Source organism: Cynocephalus volans, chromosome 3 (assembly GCF_027409185.1).
Source record: "Cynocephalus volans isolate mCynVol1 chromosome 3, mCynVol1.pri, whole genome shotgun sequence".
NCBI lineage: Eukaryota > Metazoa > Chordata > Mammalia > Dermoptera > Cynocephalidae > Cynocephalus > Cynocephalus volans.
Window position 1 is genome coordinate 96014160 of NC_084462.1, and position 21192 is coordinate 96035351.

At 39.0% G+C, this 21192-nt stretch overlaps 1 protein-coding gene across 3 annotated transcripts in view; it reads left to right on the plus strand.

The window, feature by feature from the left end:
- The window catches only part of EXD1 (exonuclease 3'-5' domain containing 1), a 46932-nt gene that overhangs the window by 19037 nt on the left and 6703 nt on the right, over positions 1 to 21192 (plus strand). For all 3 annotated transcript variants that reach the window (XM_063091291.1, XM_063091293.1, XM_063091294.1), the window contains 3 exons: positions 15485 to 15571; positions 17192 to 17296; positions 17385 to 17465. In XM_063091291.1, the coding sequence (XP_062947361.1) occupies positions 15485 to 15571; positions 17192 to 17296; positions 17385 to 17465 (273 nt within the window). The remainder of the gene's footprint in view (positions 1 to 15484; positions 15572 to 17191; positions 17297 to 17384; positions 17466 to 21192) is intronic.

Sequence of the window (21192 nt, forward strand, 5' to 3'; positions counted from 1 at the left end):
ACTAGAGGCCAACTGAGCAGTCACGGCGGGAGCCATACCAAATTGGCAACCACAGCAACATCCTAGTTAGTCATTAGTCTCAAACCGGTGGACTGTGAAACCCCCTGCCACAATGAATAAACACCAAAAAAAAGACACCAGAAATACAAAAAATCAAGAAAGTACACCACCAAAAGTTAATAAATTTCATACTCTAGATCCTATGGAACAAGAAGCCCTTGAAATAACTGACAAGGAATTTCGAGTGATAATTCTAAGGAAACTGAATGAGATACAAGAAAACTCAGCTAGACATCATGATGAAATGAGGAAAAGTATACAGGATCTGAAAGAGGAAATATACAAGGAAATCAATGTCCTGAAAAAAAATGTAGCAGAACTTGCTGAACTGAAGAAGTTATTCAGCGAAATAAAAAACACAACGGAGAGTTTAACCAGCAGGCTTGTGGAAGTTGAAGAGAGAACCTCTGAACTTGAAGATGGGCTGTTTGAAATAACACAAGCAGACAAAAAGAAAGAAAAAAGAATCAAGGACATGGAAGAAAATCTGAGAGAGATATCAGACAACCTCAAGCGCTCAAATATCCGAGTCATGGGTATTCCAGAAGGGGAGGAAAATGGAGATTCCATTGAAAACATATTCAACAAAATAGTGGCAGAAAACTTCCCAGGTATAGGAAAAATCACAGATCTTCAGATCCAGGAAGCTCAACGATCTCCAAACGTATTCAACCCAAAAAGGCCTTCTCCAAGACATGTCATAGTCAAATTGGCAAAACTCAGAGACAAAGAGAGAATCTTAAAAGCTGCAAGAGAGAAGCGTCAAATCACCTATAAGGGAGCCCCAATCAGGTTAACATCAGACTTTTCATCACAAACCCTAAAAGCTAGAAAGGAATGGGATGATATTTTCAAAATACTAAAAGACAAAGATTGCCAGCCAAGAATACTCTACCCTGCAAGGCTATCCTTCCGAAATGAGGGGCAAATAGTATATTTCTCAGACAAACAAAAACTGCGGGAGTTCACTACCACACGACCACCCTTACAAGAAATCCTCAAGGGAGTACTGGGTTTGGTTCCTGAAAAATAACTACCACTGCCATAAAAACCTAAGAAAAATCTAAACCCGCTAGTACAATAAAAATGGCATTCATGAAGAGAAAACAAGCTAACAAAAACACTATCTACAACCTAAGGAACCAACAAACAAAGAAACCAAACAGTAAATCAGAAAGCAAGGAACAAAAGACACCTAAGACAACCAAACAACCAATAAAATGCTAGGAATAAATCAACACCTTTCAATAACAACTCTTAATGTTAAAGGCTTAAATTCCCCAATTAAAAGACACAGACTGGCTGACTGGATCAAAAAGCAGGACCCAACTATATGCTGCCTACAAGAGACCCACCTCACCCATAAAGATTCACACAGACTAAGAGTGAAAGGATGGAAAAAGATTTACCATGCAAACAGAAAAGAAAAACAAGCTGGAGTGGCTATTCTTATATCTGACAAAATAGACTTTAAACTAAAAACCATAAAAAGAGACAATGAGGGACACTACTTAATGATAAAAGGACTGATCCATCAAGAAGACATAACAATCATAAATATGTACGCACCCAATGTTGGAGCAGCCAGATTTATAAAACAAACTCTATTAGACCTAAAGAAGGAAATAGACACTAATACCATAATAGCAGGGGACCTGAACACTCCACTGTCAATATTAGACAGATCATCTAGGCAAAGAATCAGTAGAGAAACACAAGATCTAAACAAGACTCTAGACCAATTGGAATTGGCAGATATCTACAGAACATTCCACCCAACAACCTCAGAATATTCATTCTTCTCATCAGCACACGGATCATTCTCCAGGATAGATCACATATTAGGTCACAAATCAAGTCTCAATAAATTCAAAAAAATTGCAATTATCCCATGTATCTTCTCAGACCACAATGGATTAAAACTAGAAATTAATAACAAACAAAACTCTGGAAACTATACAAACACATGGAAATTAAACAGCATTCTACTTAATGGCATATGGGTCCAAGAAGAAATCAAGCAGGAAATCAAAAAGTTTATTGAAACTAATGAAAACAATGATACATCATACCAAAACCTGTGGGATACTGCAAAAGCAGTATTGAGGGGAAAATTTATTGCATTAAATGCTCACTTCAGAAGAATGGAAAGATGGCAAGTGAACAACCTAACACTTCACCTTAAAGAACTAGAAAAACAAGAACAATCCAATCCTAAAGTTAGCAGACGGAAAGAAATCATTAAGATCAGAGCAGAACTGAATGAAATTGAAAACCAAAAAACAATTCAAAAGATCAACGAATCAAAAAGTTGGTTTTTTGAAAAGATAAATAAAATTGACAAACCATTAGCATGGCTAACAAAAAAAAGAAGAGAGAAGACTCAAATAACAAAAATTAGAAATGAAAAAGGCGATATTACAACTGATTCATCTGAAATACAAGGAATCATTCTAGACTACTATAAACAACTGTACGCCAACAAATTTGAAAATCTGGAGGAAATGGATAAATTTCTGGACACACACAAGCTCCCAAAACTGAACCGTGAAGACGTAGAAAATCTGAACAGACCAATAACAATAAAGGAGATTGAAGCTGTTATCAGAAGGCTCCCAACAAAGAAAAGCCCAGGACCAGATGGATTCACAGCAGAATTTTACCAAACATTCAAAGAGGAATTGACACCGATTCTTTACAAACTATTCCAAAAGATTGAAACGGACGCAAATCTCCCAAACTCATTCTATGAAGCAAACATCATCCTGATACCAAAACCAGGTAAAGATATAACCAAAAAAGAAAACTACAGGCCGATATCCTTGATGAATATAGATGCAAAAATCCTCACTAAAATACTAGCAAACAGAATACAGCAACACATACGAAAAATTATTCATCACGATCAAGTGGGATTCATCCCAGGGATGCAAGGTTGGTGCAACATACGCAAATCAATAAATGTGATACACCATATTAATAATCTCAAACACAAGGACCATATGATCATCTCTATAGATGCTGAAAAAGCATTTGATAAAGTTCAGCACTCATTCATGACAAAGACCCTCTATAAGTTAGGTATAGAGGGAAAGTATCTCAACATAATTAAAGCCATATATGCCAAACCCACTGCCAATATCATCCTGAATGGGGAAAAGCTGAAAGCTTTTCCTTTAAGAACAGGCACTAGACAAGGATGCCCACTCTCACCACTCCTATTCAACATAGTGTTGGAAGTACTAGCCAGAGCAATCAGAGAAGAGAAGGAAATAAAGGGCATCCAGATTGGAAAAGATGAAGTCAAACTGTCCCTGTTTGCAGATGACATGATCCTATATATCGAACAGCCTAAAACCTCTACAAAAAAACTCTTGGAATTGATAAATGATTTCAGCACAGTAGCAGGATACAAAATCAACACACAAAAATCAGTAGCATTTCTTTTCTCCAATAGTGAACATGCAGAAGGAGAAATCAAGAAAGCCTGCCCATTTACAATAGCCACCAAAAAAATAAAATACTTAGGAATTGAGTTAACCAAGGAGGTGAAAAATCTCTATAATGAGAACTACAAACCACTGCTGAGAGAAATTAGAGAGGATACAAGAAGATGGAAAGATATCCCATGCTCTTGGATTGGAAGAATCAACATAGTGAAAATGTCCATACTACCCAAAGTGATATACAAATTCAATGCAATCCCCATCAAAATTCCAAAGACATTTTTCTCAGAAATGGAAAAAACTATCCAGACATTTATATGGAACAATAAAAGGCCACGAATAGCCAAAGCAATGCTCAGCAAAAAAAATAAAGCTGGAGGCATAACACTACCTGACTTTAAGCTATACTACAAAGCTATAATAACCAAAACAGTATGGTACTGGCATAAAAACAGACACACTGACCAATGGAATAGAATAGAGAATCCAGAAATCAACCCACACACTTACTGCCATCTGATCTTTGACAAAGGCACCAAGCCTATTCACTGGGGAAGGGACTGCCTCTTCAGCAAGTGGTGCTGGGATAACTGGATATCGATATGCAGGAGAATGAAACTAGATCCATACCTCTCACCGTATACTAAAATCAACTCAAAATGGATTAAGGATTTAAATATACACCCTGAGACAATAAAACTTCTTAAAGAAAACATAGGAGAAACACTTCAGGAATTAGGACTGGACACAGACTTCATGAATACGACCCCAAAAGCACGGGCAACCAAAGGAAAAATAAACAAATGGGATTATATCAAACTAAAAAGCTTCTGCACAGCAAAAGAAACAATTAAAAGAGTTAAAAGACAACCAACAGAGTGGGAGAAAATATTTGCAAAATATACATCTGACAAAGGATTAATATCCAGAATATATAAGGAACTCAAACAACTTTACAAGAAGAAAACAAGCAACCCAATTAAAAAATGGGCAAAAGAGCTAAGTAGGCATTTCTCTAAGGAAGATATCCAAATGGCCAACAGACATATGAAAAAATGCTCAACATCACTCAGCATCCGGGAAATGCAAATCAAAACCACATTGAGGTACCATCTAACCCCAGTTAGGATGGCTAAAATCCAAAAGACTATGAACGATAAATGCTGGCGAGGCTGCGGAGAAAAAGGAACTCTCATACATTGTTGGTGGGACTGCAAAATGGTGCAGCCTCTATGGAAAATGGTATGGAGGTTCCTTAAACAATTGCAAATAGATCTACCATACGACCCAGCCATCCCACTGTTGGGAATATACCCAGAGGAATGGAAATCATCAAGTCGAAGGTATACCTGTTCCCCAATGTTCATCGCAGCACTCTTTACAATAGCCAAGAGTTGGAACCAGCCCAAATGCCCATCATCAGATGAGTGGATACGGAAAATGTGGTACATCTACACAATGGAATACTACTCAGCTATAAAAACGAATGAAATACTGCCATTTGCAACAACATGGATGGACCTTGAGAGAATTATATTAAGTGAAACAAGTCAGGCACAGAAAGAGAAATACCACATGTTCTCACTTATTGGAGGGAGCTAAAAATTAATATATAAATTCACCCACACACATACACACATACACACATACACACACAAACCGGGGGGCGGGGAGGAAGAAGATATAACAACCACAATTATTTGAAGTTGATACAACAAACAAACAGAAAGGACATTGTTGGGGGGGAGGGGGGGAGGGAGAAGGGAGGGAGGTTTTGGTGATGGGGAGCATTAATCAGCTACAATGTATATCGACAAAATAAAATTAAAAAATAAAAAAATAAAAAAATAACAAACAAAACTCTGGAAACTATACAAACACTTGGAAATTAAACAGCATTCTACTTAATGACATATGGGTCCAAGAAGAAATCAAGCAGGAAATCAAAAAGTTTATTGAAACTAATGAAAACAATGATACATCATACCAAAACCTGTGGGATACTGCAAAAGCAGCATTGAGGGGAAAATTTATTGCATTAAATGCTCACTTCAGAAGAATAGAAAGATGGCAAGTGAACAACCTAACACTTCACCTTAAAGAACTAGAAAAACAAGAACAATCCAATCCTATAGTTAGCAGACGGAAAGAAATCATTAAGATCAGAGCAGAACTGAATGAAATTGAAAACCAAAAAACAATTCAAAAGATCAACGAATCAAAAAGTTGGTTTTTTGAAAAGATAAATAAAACTGACAAACCATTAGCATGGCTAACAAAAAAAAGAAGAGAGAAGACTCAAATAACAAAAATTAGAAATGAAAAAGGCAATATTACAACTGATTCATCTGAAATACAAGGAATCATTCGAGACTACTATAAACAACCATACGCCAACAAATTTGAAAATCTGGAGGAAATGGATAAATTTCTGGACACACACAAGCTCCCAAAACTGAACCGTGAAGACGTAGAAAATTTGAACAGACCAATAACAATAAAGGAGATTGAAGCTGTTATCAGAAGGCTCCCAACAAAGAAAAGCCCAGGACCAGATGGATTCACAGCAGAATTTTACCAAACATTCAAAGAGGAATTGACACCGATTCTTTACAAACTATTCCAAAAGATTGAAACGGACGCAAATCTCCCAAACTCATTCTATGAAGCAAACATCATCCTGATACCAAAACCAGGTAAAGATATAACCAAAAAAGAAAACTACAGGCCGATATCCTTGATGAATATAGATGCAAAAATCCTCACTAAAATACTAGCAAACAGAATACAGCAACACATACGAAAAATTATTCATCACGATCAAGTGGGATTCATCCCAGGGATGCAAGGTTGGTTCAACATACGCAAATCAATAAATGTGATACACCATATTAATAAACTCAAACACAAGGACCATATGATCATCTCTATAGATGCTGAAAAAGCATTTGATAAAGTTCAGCACTCATTCATGACAAAGACCCTCTATAAGTTAGGTATAGAGGGAAAGTATCTCAACATAATTAAAGTCATATATGCCAAACCCACAGCCAATATCATCCTGAATGGGGAAAAGCTGAAAGCTTTTCCTTTAAGAACAGGCACTAGACAAGGATGCCCACTCTCACCACTCCTATTCAACATAGTGTTGGAAGTACTAGCCAGAGCAATCAGAGAAGAGAAGGAAATAAAGGGCATCCAGATTGGAAAAGATGAAGTCAAACTGTCCCTGTTTGCAGATGACATGATCCTATATATCGAACAGCCTAAAACCTCTACAAAAAAACTGTTGGAATTGATGAATGATTTCAGCACAGTAGCAGGATACAAAATCAACACACAAAAATCAGTAGCATTTCTTTTCTCCAATAGTGAACATGCAGAAGGAGAAATCAAGAAAGCCTGCCCATTTACAATAGCCACCAAAAAAATAAAATACTTAGGAATTGAGTTAACCAAGGAGGTGAATAATCTCTATAATGAGAACTACAAACCACTGCTGAGAGAAATTAGAGAGGATACAAGAAGATGGAAAGATATTCCATGCTCTTGGATTGGAAGAATCAACATAGTGAAAATGTCCATACTACCCAAAGTGATATACAAATTCAATGCAATCCCCATCAAAATTCCAAAGACATTTTTCTCAGAAATGGAAAAAACTATTCAGACATTTATATGGAACAATAAAAGACCACGAATAGCCAAAGCAATGCTCAGCAAAAAAAATAAAGCTGGAGGCATAACACTACCTGACTTTAAGCTATACTACAAAGCTATAATAACCAAAACAGTATGGTACTGGCATAAAAACAGACACACTGACCAATGGAATAGAATAGAGAATCCAGAAATCAACCCACACACGTACTGCCATCTGATCTTTGACAAAGGCACCAAGCCTATTCACTGGGGAAGGGACTGCCTCTTCAGCAAGTGGTGCTGGGATAACTGGATATCGATATGCAGGAGAATGAAACTAGATCCATACCTCTCACCGTATACTAAAATCAACTCAAAATGGATTAAGGATTTAAATATACACCCTGAGACAATAAAACTTCTTAAAGAAAACATAGGAGAAACACTTCAGGAAATAGGACTGGGCACAGACTTCATGAATACGACCCCAAAAGCACGGGCAACCAAAGGAAAAATAAACAAATGGGATTATATCAAACTAAAAAGCTTCTGCACAGCAAAAGAAACAAAAGAGTAAAAAGACAACCAACAGAGTGGGAGAAAATATTTGCAAAATATACATCTGACAAAGGATTAATATCCAGAATATATAAGGAACTCAAACAACTTTACAAGAAGAAAATAAGCAACCCAATTAAAAAATGGGCAAAAGAGCTAAGTAGGCATTTCTCTAAGGAAGATATCCAAATGGCCAACAGACATATGAAAAAATGCTCAACATCACTCAGCATCCGGGAAATGCAAATCAAAACCACATTGAGATACCATCTAACCCCAGTTAGGATGGCTAAAATCCAAAAGACTATGAACGATAAATGCTGGCGAGGTTGCGGAGAAAAAGGAACTCTCATACATTGTTGGTGGGACTGCAAAATGGTGCAGCCTCTATGGAAAATGGTATGGAGGTTCCTTAAACAATTGCAAATAGATCTACCATACGACCCAGCCATCCCAGTGTTGGGAATATACCCAGAGGAATGGAAATCATCAAGTCGAAGGTATACCTGTTCCCCAATGTTCATCGCAGCACTCTTTACAATAGCCAAGAGTTGGAACCAGCCCAAATGCCCATCATCAGATGAGTGGATACGGAAAATGTGGTACATCTACACAATGGAATACTACTCAGTTATAAAAACGAATGAAATACTGCCATTTGCAACAACATGGATGGACCTTGAGAGAATTATATTAAGTGAAACAAGTCAGGCACAGAAAGAGAAATACCACATGTTCTCACTTATTGGAGGGAGCTAAAAATTAATATATAAATTCACACACACACATACACACACACACACACAAACCGGGGGGGGGGGGAAGAAGATATAACAACCACAATTATTTGAAGTTGATACAACAAGCAAACAGAAAGGACATTGTTGGGGGGGAGGGGGGGAGGGAGAAGGGAGGGAGGTTTTGGTGATGGGGAGCAATAATCAGCTACAATGTATATCGACAAAATAAAATTTAAAAAATAAAAAAAATAAAAAAATTAAAAAAATAAAAATATTCAGAAAAAAACAATAAAAAAATATAATTTTAAAACAATACTGTATAACAACTGTTACATAGCATTTCCATTGTATTAGGTACTGTAAGTAATGTAGAGACAATTGAAAGTATACGGGAGGATGTGTATAGGTTATATGCAAATACTGTACCATTTTATATTGAGCATCTACAGATTTTGGTATCTGCAGGGAGTCCTAGAACCCATATCCTGCAGATACTGAGGGACAACTACATTTTATTTATCCATTCACTATTTGATGGACATTTGGGTTGTTTCTACTTTTTGGTTACTGTGAATAATGTTGTTATGAACATTCTTGTATAAAGTTTGTGTGGACATATGTTTTAACTCTCTTGGATAGATACCTAGGAGTGAAATTGCTAGATCATATGGTAACTCTACGTTTAGCTTTTTAAGGAATGGCCAGACTATTTTCCAAACTGCCTCATCATTTTACACTCTTACCAACAGTATATGAGGGTTCCAGTTTTTCCACATCCCTGTCAACACTTCTTATTATCTGTCATTTTGATTGTAGCCATCCTAGGGGGTGTGAAGTAATATCTCATTGTGGTTTTGATTTACATTTCCCTGATTGTTAATGATGTTGAACATCTTTCCATGAGCTTATTGGCCATTTGTATAACTTCTTTGGAGAAATGTCTATTAAGGTCCTTTGCTCATTTTTTAATTGAGTTGTAATAATTCTTTTTATCATTGAGTTGTAGGAATTCTATATCAGCAGATTCTGTTTGTTTTTTTGTGTATTTGATGGTCAACCTGCCCTCAGCAGATTATTTAAAGGACCCATAGCAACAACATTTAAAAAATGGCATAAAAAGGCTGAGCAGTTAGCTCAGTTGGTTAGAACACAGTGTTGTAGCAACAAAGTCAAGGGTTCAAATCCCCATACCGGCCAGCCAGCAAAAAATAATAATAATAATAAAAAAGGGTAAAAGGTGGTGGACTATGAGTGGGCTATGGCCACTTGGGTCATGAGTTCGGTATTTTGGACTCAGTTGTGGCTGTGGCGATGTTTTTCGCTGGGGCCAGGCCGCGGACCTGGGAAGCCATCCCATTTGAACACAGGAAGTGGGTGGGAGTATTTAAAGCATGTGATAAAGATAAAGTCTGTCTCAGCATAGAGGACTTTATTTATTTATTTATTTATTTTTAATTTTCTTAATTTTATTTGTCGATATACAATGTGGTTGATTATTGTGGCCCATTACCGACCACCCCCCTCTCTCCTCCCTCTCCCCCGTCCCACCCAACAATGTCCTTTCTGTTTGCTTGTCGTATCAACTTCAAGGAATTGTAGTTGTTATGTCTTCTCCCCCCCACCCCCCGGTTTTTTTGTGTGTGTGTGTGTGAATTTATTTATTTATTTTTAGCTCCCACCAATAAGTGAGAACATGTGGTATTTCTCTTTCTGTGCCTGACTTGTTTCACTTAATATAATTCTCTCAAGGTCCATCCATGTTGTTGCAAATGGCAGTATTTCATTTGTTTTTATAGCTGAGTAGTATTCCATTGTGTAGATATACCACATTTTCTGTATCCCCTCATCCGATGATGGACATTTGGGCTGGTTCCAGCTCTTGGCTATTGTAAAGAGTGCTGCGATGAACATTGGGGAACAGGTATACCTTCGACTTGATGATTTCCATTCCTCTGGGTATATTCCCAGCAGTGGGATAGCTGGGTCATATGGCAGATCTATCTGCAATTGTTTGAGGAACCGCCATACCATTTTCCATAGAGGCTGCACCATTTTGCAGTCCCACCAACAATGTATGAGAGTTCCTTTTTCTCCGCAACCTTGCCAGCATTTGTCATTCAGAGTCTTTTGGATTTTAGCCATCCTAACTGAGGTGAGATGGTATTTCAGTGTAGTTTTGATTTGCATTTCCTGGATGCTGAGTGATGTTGAGCATTTTTTCATATGTCTGTTGGCCATTTGTATATCTTCCTTAGAGAAATGCCTACTTAGCTCTTTTGCCCATTTTTTAATTGGGTTGCTTGTTTTTTTCTTGTAAAGTTGTTGGAGTTCCTTATATATTCTGGATATTAATCCTTTGTCAGATGTATATTTTGCAAATATTTTCTCCCACTCTGTTGGTTGTCTTTTAACTCTATTAATTGTTTCTTTTGCTGTGCAGAAGCTCTTTAGTTTGATATAATCCCATTTGTTTATTTTTCCTTTGATTGCCCATGCTTTTGGGGTCGCATTCATGAAGTCTGTGTCCAGTCCTATTTCCTGAAGTGTCTCTCCTATGTTTTCTTTAAGAAGTTTTATTGTTTCAGGGTGTATATTTAATTCTTTAATCCATTTTGAGTTGACTTTAGTGTATGGTGAAAGGTATGGGTCTAGTTTCATTCTCCTGCGTATTGATACTCAGTTCTCCCAGCACCATTTGCTAAAGAGGCAGTCTCTTCCCCAGTGTATAGGCTTGGTGCCTTTGTCAAAGATCAGATGGCTGTAGATGTGTGGGTTGATTTCTGGATTCTCTATTCTATTCCATTGATCAGTCTGTCTGTTTTTATGCCAGTACCATATTGTTTTGGTTATTATAGCTTTGTAGTATAGTTTAAAGTCAGGTAGTGTTATGCCTCCAGCTTTATTTTTTTTGCTCAGTGTTGCTTTGGTTATGCGTGGTCTTTTGTTATTCCATGTAAATGTCTGGATAGTTCTTTCCATTTCTGAGAAAAATGTCATTGGAATTTTGATGGGGATTGCATTGAATTTGTATATCACTTTGGGTAGTATGGACATTTTCACTATGTTGATTCTTCCAATCCAAGAGCATGGAATATCTTTCCATCTTCTTGTATCCTAGCAGAGAGGACTTTAAAGTTGCTGTTTGGGTACAAACCCTCCAGGAAGCAGATTCTGTGATGTCTTCAGTAAATCCAAATTCTTCTGAATGACCAATTTGCAACTATTAAGGAGCAACGCCAGAAGACCCGAGATCTGTGCTGGAACAGGCAGGAATCATGTGCCGCAGGACCGCAGTTCAGGTTGATCCCCACTGCACAGAGAGAATTTAGAGCTTCTGGGCCCCCGTGCCCCGAGCCTGCTGGGCCGGAGAAGGCAGGTGGGGGTGGGACTTCCAGCCCAGGCCTGTCCCGGCCACCTGGAGAGACTTAAGAGCCTCGGGCCTCACACCCCAAGCCAGCCATGCCGGAGAAGGCAATAGGGGCGGGACCTCTGGCCCAGGCTGTCCCCACCACCAGAAGAGACTTAAGAGACTTGGGGCTCCCACACCCTGAGCCAGGCATGCCAGAGAAGGCAGGTGGGGTGGGACTTATAGCACAGGCTGTCCCCACCCCTGGGAGAGACTTAGGATCCTTGGGGCCCCCTCACCCTGAGCCAACTGTGTCAGAGAAGGCAGGCAGGATGGGACTTCTGGCCCAGGCCGGTCCCCACCCTTAGGAGTGACTTAAGAGCATTGGAGGCTCCCACACCCCAAGCCAGCAGTCCCAGAACAGGCAGGCACAGTGGGAACCCCAGCCCAGGCTAGTTCCTGCTGACCAGAAGCAGCAGTCCCTTCAGGATCCAAACCAGACATCAGGATGAAATGAGTGGACTGTGACCAGCCACAGGACAAAACACCAAAGGAAAGATAACAGAAATATGAAAAGTCAAGAAAGTATATTGCCACCAAAGGAAAATAATAACTCTTAAGCGCTAGACCCTATAGAACAGGGAATCTTTGAAATGACAGACAAGGAATTTAGAGTAACAATTCTAATGAAACTAAATGAGATACAAGAAAACTCAGTTAGACAACACAATGAAATGAGAAAAAATATAACGGATCTGAAAGAAGAAATGTACAAAGAAATCTGCCTTGAAAAAAAATGTAGCTGAGCTTGTGGAGCTAAAGGATTCATTCAACAAAATAAAAATACACAACAGAGAGTTTAACCAGCAGACTTGAACGAGCAGAAGAGAGAATTTCTGACCTTGAAGACAGCCTTAAGCATTCACATATCCAAATCCTGGGTATTCCAGAAGGTGAGGAAAAAGGAAATGGCATTGAAAACATATTCAATGAAATAATAGCAGAAAACTTCCCAGGTATAGGGAAAGTCACAGATCTCCAGATTCAGAAAACCCAAAGATCCCCCAACACACTCAACCCAAAAAGATCCCCTCCAAGACATGTGATAATCAAACTGGCAAAACTCAAATACAAAGTAAAGTTGCAAGACACAAAAATCAATAGCATTTCTATACTCCAACAGTGAACATGCAGAAAAAGAAATCAAGAAAGATAGCCCATTTACAATAGCCACCAAAAAAATAAAATACTTAGGAATAAAGCTGACCAAGGATGTGAAAAATCTCTGTGAAGAGAACTACAAACCACTCTCAAACTGAAGAGAACACAAGAAGATGGTAAGATATCCCTTGCTCTTGGATTGGAAGAATTAACAGTGTGAAAATGTCCATATTACCCAAAGCAACCTACAGATTCAATGCAATCCCCATCAAAATTCCAATGACATTTTTCTCTGAGATGGAAAAAACTATCTAGACATTTATATGGGACAACAAAAGACCATGCATAGCCAAAGCAATCCTGAGCAAAAAAAAAAAAAAAAAAAAAGCTGGAGGCATAACACTACCTGACTATATTACAAAGCTATAATAAGCAAAACAGCATGGTGCTGTCATAAAAATAGACACACAGATCAACGGAGTAGAATAGAGAACCCAGAAATCAATCTATATGCCTATAGCCATCTGATCTTTGACAAAGGCAGCAAATCTACATAGTGGGGAAAAGACTGCCTTTTCAACAAGTGGTGCTGGGAAAATTGGATACTCATATGTAGGAGAATGAAACTAGACCTGTACCTTTCACCATATACCAAAATCAACTCAAAATGGATTAAAGAGTTAAATATACATCCTGAAACAATAAAACTCCTTAAAGAAAACATAGGAGAAACACTCCAGGAAGTAGGAGTGGGTACGGACTTCATGAATAGGACCCCAAAAGCACAGGCAAGTATAGGAAAAATAAACAAATGGGATTATATTAAACTAAAAAGCTTCTGCACAGCCAAAGATACAATCAGCGGAGTAAAAAGACAACCAACAGAGTAGGAGAAAATATTTGCTAAATATACATCTGACAAAGGATTAATATACAGAATATATAAGGAACTCAAACAACTTTACAGCAAAAAACCAAATAACTCAATTAAAAAATGGGCAAAGGAGCTGAATAGGCATTTCTCAAAGGAAGATATACGAATGGCCAACAGACACATGAAAAAATGCTCAGCCTCACTCAGCATCCAGGAAATGCAAATCAAGACCACTCTGAGATACCATCTCATTCCAGTTAGGATGGCTAACATCCAAAAGACTGAGAATGATAAGTGCTGGAGAGGTTGCAGAGAAAAAGGAACTCTCATACATTGTTGGTGGGACTGCAGAATGGTGCAGCCTTTATGGAAAATGGTATGGAGGCTCCTCAAACAATTACAGATAGATCTACCATATGACCCAGCTATTTCATGGTTGAGAATACCCCCAGAGGAATGGAAATTATCATGCCAAAGGGACACCTGTACTACAGTGTTTATTGCAGCTCTATTTACAATAGCCAAGAGTTGGAACTAGCCCAAATGTCCATCATCTGATGACTGGATAAGGAAACTGTGGCGTATCTACACAATGGAATGCTACTCTGCTGTAAAAAAGAATGGAATATTACCATTCACAACAACATGGATGGACTTAGAGAAAATTATACTAAGTGAAACAGGTCAGGCACAGAAAGAGGAATACCACATGTTCTCATTTATTTGTGGGAGCTAAAAATAAATAAATAAATAAACACACAAACAAATCAAAGGTGGGGAGGGAAGAAGACAGAATTCCTTGAACTATTTAAGTCAAGTGAACAGATATGATGTGGGGGAGTGAACGGAGGGGGTGGAGAGGAACGGGTAAAGGGGCATGAAAATCAACTACAATGTATATTGAGAAGGAAAATAAAAAATAAAATAAATAAAAAATAAAATACATGAAAATAAAGGAGTAAGGAAAAACTTGCTCTAGAAATTTGAAGTAGTTATGAATTCTTCTTCTTTTTTTCTTTTTTCTTTTTTTTTTTTTTGCAGCTGGCCAGTACAGAGAATAGAAGATCATAGTAACTTACACTAGTACAATATCTTCCTTTAGAGAGCATAAAGTGTTCTACATTCCAAGTAATTCTCATCAGTGAGATGACAGAATTTTAGTTTCATCCTCAATCAACAGGAAGGCTGTAGAACTATGAACAAAAGCTATATTTCCCTATTGATATGAATTTCCAGGCTGGCTGTTAAGCTCAGTTGGTTAGAGTGTGGTGCCGATAACACCAAGGTCAAGTGTTTGAATCCCTGTACCGGCCAGCTGCAAATAAACAACCCCCCCCCCCAAAAAAAAAAAACCCAGCATCAATGGTAACAGAAAGTGTCTGAGTTTTCAACTCTCGTTAGCATTTGAGGTGTGAATGATTTATTTTCCAGTTGTGGAATACTTTTGCTAAAACTGTAAAGAGGATCAGAAGTGTTCAGTGGTGATTTATGCATGTATGTGAAGCAGGCTTTGTGTTTTGGATTAGTCAGATTTTGTAAGTTTAAAAAATTTGATCCACTTTGTTTATCGCTGACCATTTTACTTGTGCCATCCGTGAAGTTATAATGCCAACATTTATTCCCTGGAGCTTTTTGCTTTTCTTTCTTTTCTTATCAGATGCTCCACATCAAGAAGCAGAGTGTCGTGAGTGTGGCAGCAGAAGGAGCCAATGTGTGTCGTCATGGAAAACTGTGTTGGCTTCAGGTAAAAGACTTTTTAAAACCTTTATTTTGAAATAATTATAGATTCACTGGTAGATTTATTTTTAATTATCTTCTTTCCACCACCTCTGTTTTATTGTTCTGTAATTTGTTTGGAATGTCTTTTATTCTTCTAGTAGTCAATCTATTTTTTTCAAAAGGAAAGAGCTTTTATCTCCTTATAGATTCAATTTTATTGTCATCACTGCTGTCTTACAGGCTTTGCTTGAGGTCTTTTTTCCTAGCTCTGTTCTGTCACCTTAGATATATAAAGATTTTCCTCTCTTTCCTTGTGGGATGGTAGCTTTCCCTGGACCTGGGAGATGGTAGGTGAGGGTCAGCATCATATCAAAAGAAGTTTTAGTGGGCCTTGAATAGCTACAGGATGGATAACCCTTTTGGATCCAACCTAGCAGCATTTGTATTTAAGGATTATCAAGAGATCAGGCTGAATCCCCCACCAGTGTCTTAATGCTTTGAGTCAGGATCTGCCTCCACTCAATGAGAGAATATTTTTTATTAGGATTGGCAATGCATCATCTTGAACAACTCCTTCTGGAAATGTTCACCTTCTCTAAGGGAAAGGATTGGAGGTGTCTGAGCCTAGTTTTGCTCAGGAATTAGGTTGCCTTCTCTCATGTTCTGTGCATTTTCTTAGTAAACTTTAGCTTTTAGGTGACCAGGTTTGAGTTAGCAGCACAAATGCAAATTACTTAAAACAAACTTTTCTTTACCAGAAGGATGGACTTCTTGGAAATGCAGACCTGGGAAGCTCTAGGTTATTTCCTAATTTGTCCCTTTTAGTTTTCTAGGTACCAGAAGGGACACTCAGTTTGTTACAGCTGTCTTCTTTGTGACGGGCCATAGATGATCAACTTTACTTTCAGCCCCTCTCCCCTCCCTAGAGGTTGGGGGAGTGGGACTGAAAGTCCCAACCCTCTAATCATGCCTTGGTCTTTTCTGTGACCAGTCCCCCATCTTGAAGCTATTTAGGGAGCCCCAGCCACCAGTCATCTCATTAGCATACAGAAGACACTCTTATCACTCCAGAGATCCCAAGGGTTTTAGGAACTGTATGTCAGGAAACCTGGAGGAAGACCAAATATATATTTCACAATATCACAGAATGCCATAAATGAGACTGGTAAAACATTAAAGTCGAAACTGTAAAAAAAGAAACTAAATCACCAGCTTGTCCTTTTCTTTCCTTTTTTTGGTCTTTTTCGTGACCGGCACTCAGCCAGTGAGTGCACTGGCCATTCCTATATAGGATCCGTCCGAACCCGCGGCGGGAGCGCCGCTGCGATCCCAGCACCGCTGCGCTCCCGAGTGCGCCACGGGCTCGGCCCCTTTTCTTTCCTTTTGAAAATTATAGTGATCATGTCTTTTTTTTACTTAAGAGCAACTTGAAGGTCCAGGGTTCAGATCTCTGTACAAGCTAGCCACCAAAAAAAATAATAAAGCAACTTAAACCTGTTGTCCCTAAGAATCATTGAGTTGCCTATTGTTTACCTCAAAGTGAAGATGTTAAATACTTTATCGCGTGTCTTTTATTCTTGATTCTCAGATCCCCTTCCCAGTTCTTTCTTATCTTATGGTGGGGTGTGTGAATGGTCTATTGTAGGTAGCCACAAATAGCCGAGTTTACTTGTTTGATATTTTCCTTCTGGGAAGTCGTGCTTTCAACAACGGACTTCAGATGGTATTAGAGGACAAGAGAATTTTGAAGGTGAGTGTGTGAGTGTGTAAACTGATTCCTCTGCTAGTAAGATTAGCAGCCAGGTTCTAATTACTCTGTCTTCATCCTGATTCCTTAGGTTATCCACGATTGTCGTTGGCTTTCTGATTGCCTCTCTCATCAGTATGGAATTTTGCTGAATAATGTCTTTGACACACAGGTACATGAAGGGAAACACTGGATTTAAACCACTATACATAGCTTCTGTAGAAAATAGGCCTTGTGTGATGAAGGACTGAAAGTTTTTTGGGTTTTTTTGGTGCCCCATTCCTGCCCTTTTCTCATGTAAGATGTTTGTATGATATGTGAGAACATTTGGTGAACTACAAAAGCACTGCAGAAAAGTTACTTAAAATTATTTAGGAGTATGTTTTTTGGGTATTTTTTGTTTTTTCATTTTACTTCAGAATTTGTTAAAGAAGCAAGATCCATACTCCACAGCATTCAGAAACTAGCTGTTAGGTGTCCATTTAGAAGTCTGACATGAGAGTTAGTGTGAGATGAACAATTACATCTCTGCCTTTATCACGTTTCTTTTTTTTTTTTTTTTTTTGTAACCGGTAAGGGGATCGTAACCCTTGGCTTGGTGTCGCTGGCACCATGCTCAGCCAGTGAGCGCACCGGCCAGTCCTATATAGGATCCAAACCCACGGCCTCGGCGTTCCCAGCGCCGCACTCTCCCACATGAGCCACGGGGTCAGCCCACATAAGTTTCAATTAAAGCAAGTTGTCATCTAGCTCAGGGATGAAGATTGTCCTGGAATGCCCCCCAAAAACCTATCCTGGCCCCAGATAGCCTGAAGATTTGTGATTTTGTCTCTCATCTAAGGGACCTTAGAGAAATGAGAAATCCCTATACTAGCTCTTAGAGCCAGTCTGGGTTTCTTGTTTGGCTGTGAGAACAGTAAAACCGCTAGTTTTCATTATGCTTTCTTTAGGTTCATCTAGTCTTCTAGGTTTATGCCAGTGAAAGAGAAATCTTAAATACACAAACTTAGAGCCTTTGGAGAGGAATTAAACTAGTGAGTTGGCCAATTATTTTTTAGCAGCAGTTTCTAAAAATTCAATTTTACGTTACTATATGTGGTTCGATTTGTCTCTTTGTATGTCTGCTCTTAATGAACTTTGTGCCATTTCTCTTATTTACATGTTCCTTTGGGTCTTTCTTCAGGATCTTTCACTATATAGATGTTGCTTCTATGCTCACTCCAAAGTGTAAGAGAATTACTCATTGTTCTCTTGAGGCCAGTAGGCCTCTTGATTAGACCTTTTATGTATTGTGTAGTGAAGACTTTGGCATGTCTTTCCATGTTTTTCATTTCAGATTTCCACAATGCAAGAAGCAGGAATTCAGAATTTCACCAATTTGTTTTCCTTTAACACAGTGTATTAGTCTCCTATTGCTGCTCTAAGAAATCACCACAAATTTAGTGGCCTAAAACAACACAAATTTATTCTCTCACAGTTCTGGAGGACAGAAGTCTCAAATCAATTTCATTGGGCTAAAGTCAAGTTGTCAGCAGGTCTGGTTTCTTTTGGAGTCTCTGAGGGAAGAGACCATTTCCTTGCCTTTTTCAGCTTCTAGTGCTCACTCATATTCTTTGATTTGTGGCCCCTTTCTTTTCCTTCAAAGTGCACAATTCTAATCTCTGCTTCTGTCATCATATCACATTCTCCTCTGACTTTAGTAAAATCTCCTTCTTCCTTCCTCTTAAAAGAATAGTCGTGATTACATTTAGGGCCAACCAGGATAGTTTAGGATAATCTCCCCATCTCAAGATGCTTAACTTGGGGCTTGCCAGTTAGCTCAGTTTGTTAGAGCACAGCCTTTTTTTTTTTTTCTTTTAAAAACTCACATATCTTTAATAACAAAGGTAAAAGGTGCTTTTGCTAAAAAGATGTCAAACAATCCAGGAGCAGAGTACAGAAAGGGAAAAGCCCCAGAGGTGATAAACATAGTCACAGTCTGGGCATCATACATGTGTGTGATGGGCATGAGATCTGCCCCCTCTTGGTCCTGTGTGCTCATGCCCTCCTCCTTCTTCAGGCCCTTGGAGCCTCCCTTTGGGCCTGGCTGGTGCCACACTCCCTGCTGTCTTCCTGACTTAATCCAGCCACCTCGGCCCTGTCTCAATCCCATGTTGCCCTGTACTCACTGCTGGTTCTCTGGACCATTATCTCTCTCTTTTTTTTTTTTTTTTGGAGGTTGGCCAATATGGGATCCAAACCCTGGACCTTGGTGTTATCAACACTATGCTCTAACCTATGAGCTAACTGGCCACCTGGAGCCATTCTCTTAATCCAAGGAATCAGACTCCTTGAAGGCAGGCCAGCCTCTCCCCTGCCCACCCTTCCCACTCAGCATACACCTCAGCCCTGGGAATCCTCTCTTCAGTCCAAGTGATGGAGTCCTTTGGCTCTCCTCTCCCCAGATCTTCCAGGTGCACCCCCTCCACAGCTGATCTGTTTCCAACAGCTCCAAGGCAGATGTTGGGGAGAATGCAACATGGGCTTGGGCAGGAGCCATGCTGGGGCCAGGCAGTGGCAGCACAGTAGGGCAGTCTGGGCAGGGGAGGCCCCGGGACCAGCCCAACATGGCCCTGCTGTCACTGGTGCTCATGGCCTGCACCTTCATCACCTTCTGTTTTAGTCTGTTTTGTGTTGCTATAACAGAATTACCTGAGACTGGGTAATTTATAAAGAAGAGAGGTTTATTTGGCTTATGATTCTGGGACAGGTGCATCTGGCACAGGCCTCAGGCTATTTCTACTCATGGCGAAAAGTAGCAGGCAGCTGGTGGGTACAAGCAGATCACATGGCTAGAGGAAGCAAGAGAGAGAGAGGAGGTGCCAGGGTCTTTTTAAGCAACGAGCTCTCGTGGGAACTAATAGAGCAAGAACTCACTCATTAATCCATTCATGAGGGATCCGCCCCCATGACTCAATCAGTTTCCAACACTGCCACATTGGGGATCAAATTTCCACATGAGTTTTGGAGGGGACAACACATCCAAACTCCATCACCTTCTTACTGAGAGCTCAGCATTGTAACGCTAAAGTTTCTGGTTTGGATCCCCACACCAGCCAGCCTCCCCCCCACGAAAAAAAAAAAAAAAGATATTTAACTTAATCACAGCTACAAAGTCCCTTTTGGCATATAAGATAACATTCACAAGTTCCAGAGGTTAGGATGTGGACATTTTGGAGGGGCCATTATTCAGCCTACGACACATAGATAAATAATTATTGCAATTCTTAATTTTATTTGCTTTCCTTACCAAAACTTTATCAGAGTTGCTAATAGGTAATAAAGATAATTTTTATTAGCATATTCATTACTACGAATGTAATTATTCTTTATGTTCCTTATCAATCAATTGCTCCTCAACCTCCCCCCATCATCTCTAGTATCCTTAGGTTAGTTCTCTCCTTCTGAAAGTTCAACGTATTATTGTGGTTTGTTCTTTCTTTCTTTTTCTTTCTTTCACCATAAAAAGAATGAAATTCTGCCATTTGCAGCAGCATGGATGAGCCTGGAGACAATTACGTTAACTGCAATAAGCCAGACACAGAAAGAAAAATATTACATGTCCTCACTCAAAACTGGGTGCTAAGAATGAAGGAAAAAAAGAAAGACAGATAGAGAGAAAGAAAGAAAGAAAGAAAATAATTTTCGAATTTTATCTTCCTTTCCCCATTTCCCAAAGGCACCAAAGAGTAGTAAATAATCCTAAAGTAGGCAAATAAAATAAGTAGCAAAGAAGGTTAACAAGGGCACATTAAAGTTGGGTGATCTTTTTCCTTTTTTAAAAAAAACTTTTAGAATAAATTGACTGGACAACTTTAAATTTCCTGATGGCATTGACTATCATGTGGGTCCTTGGAGAA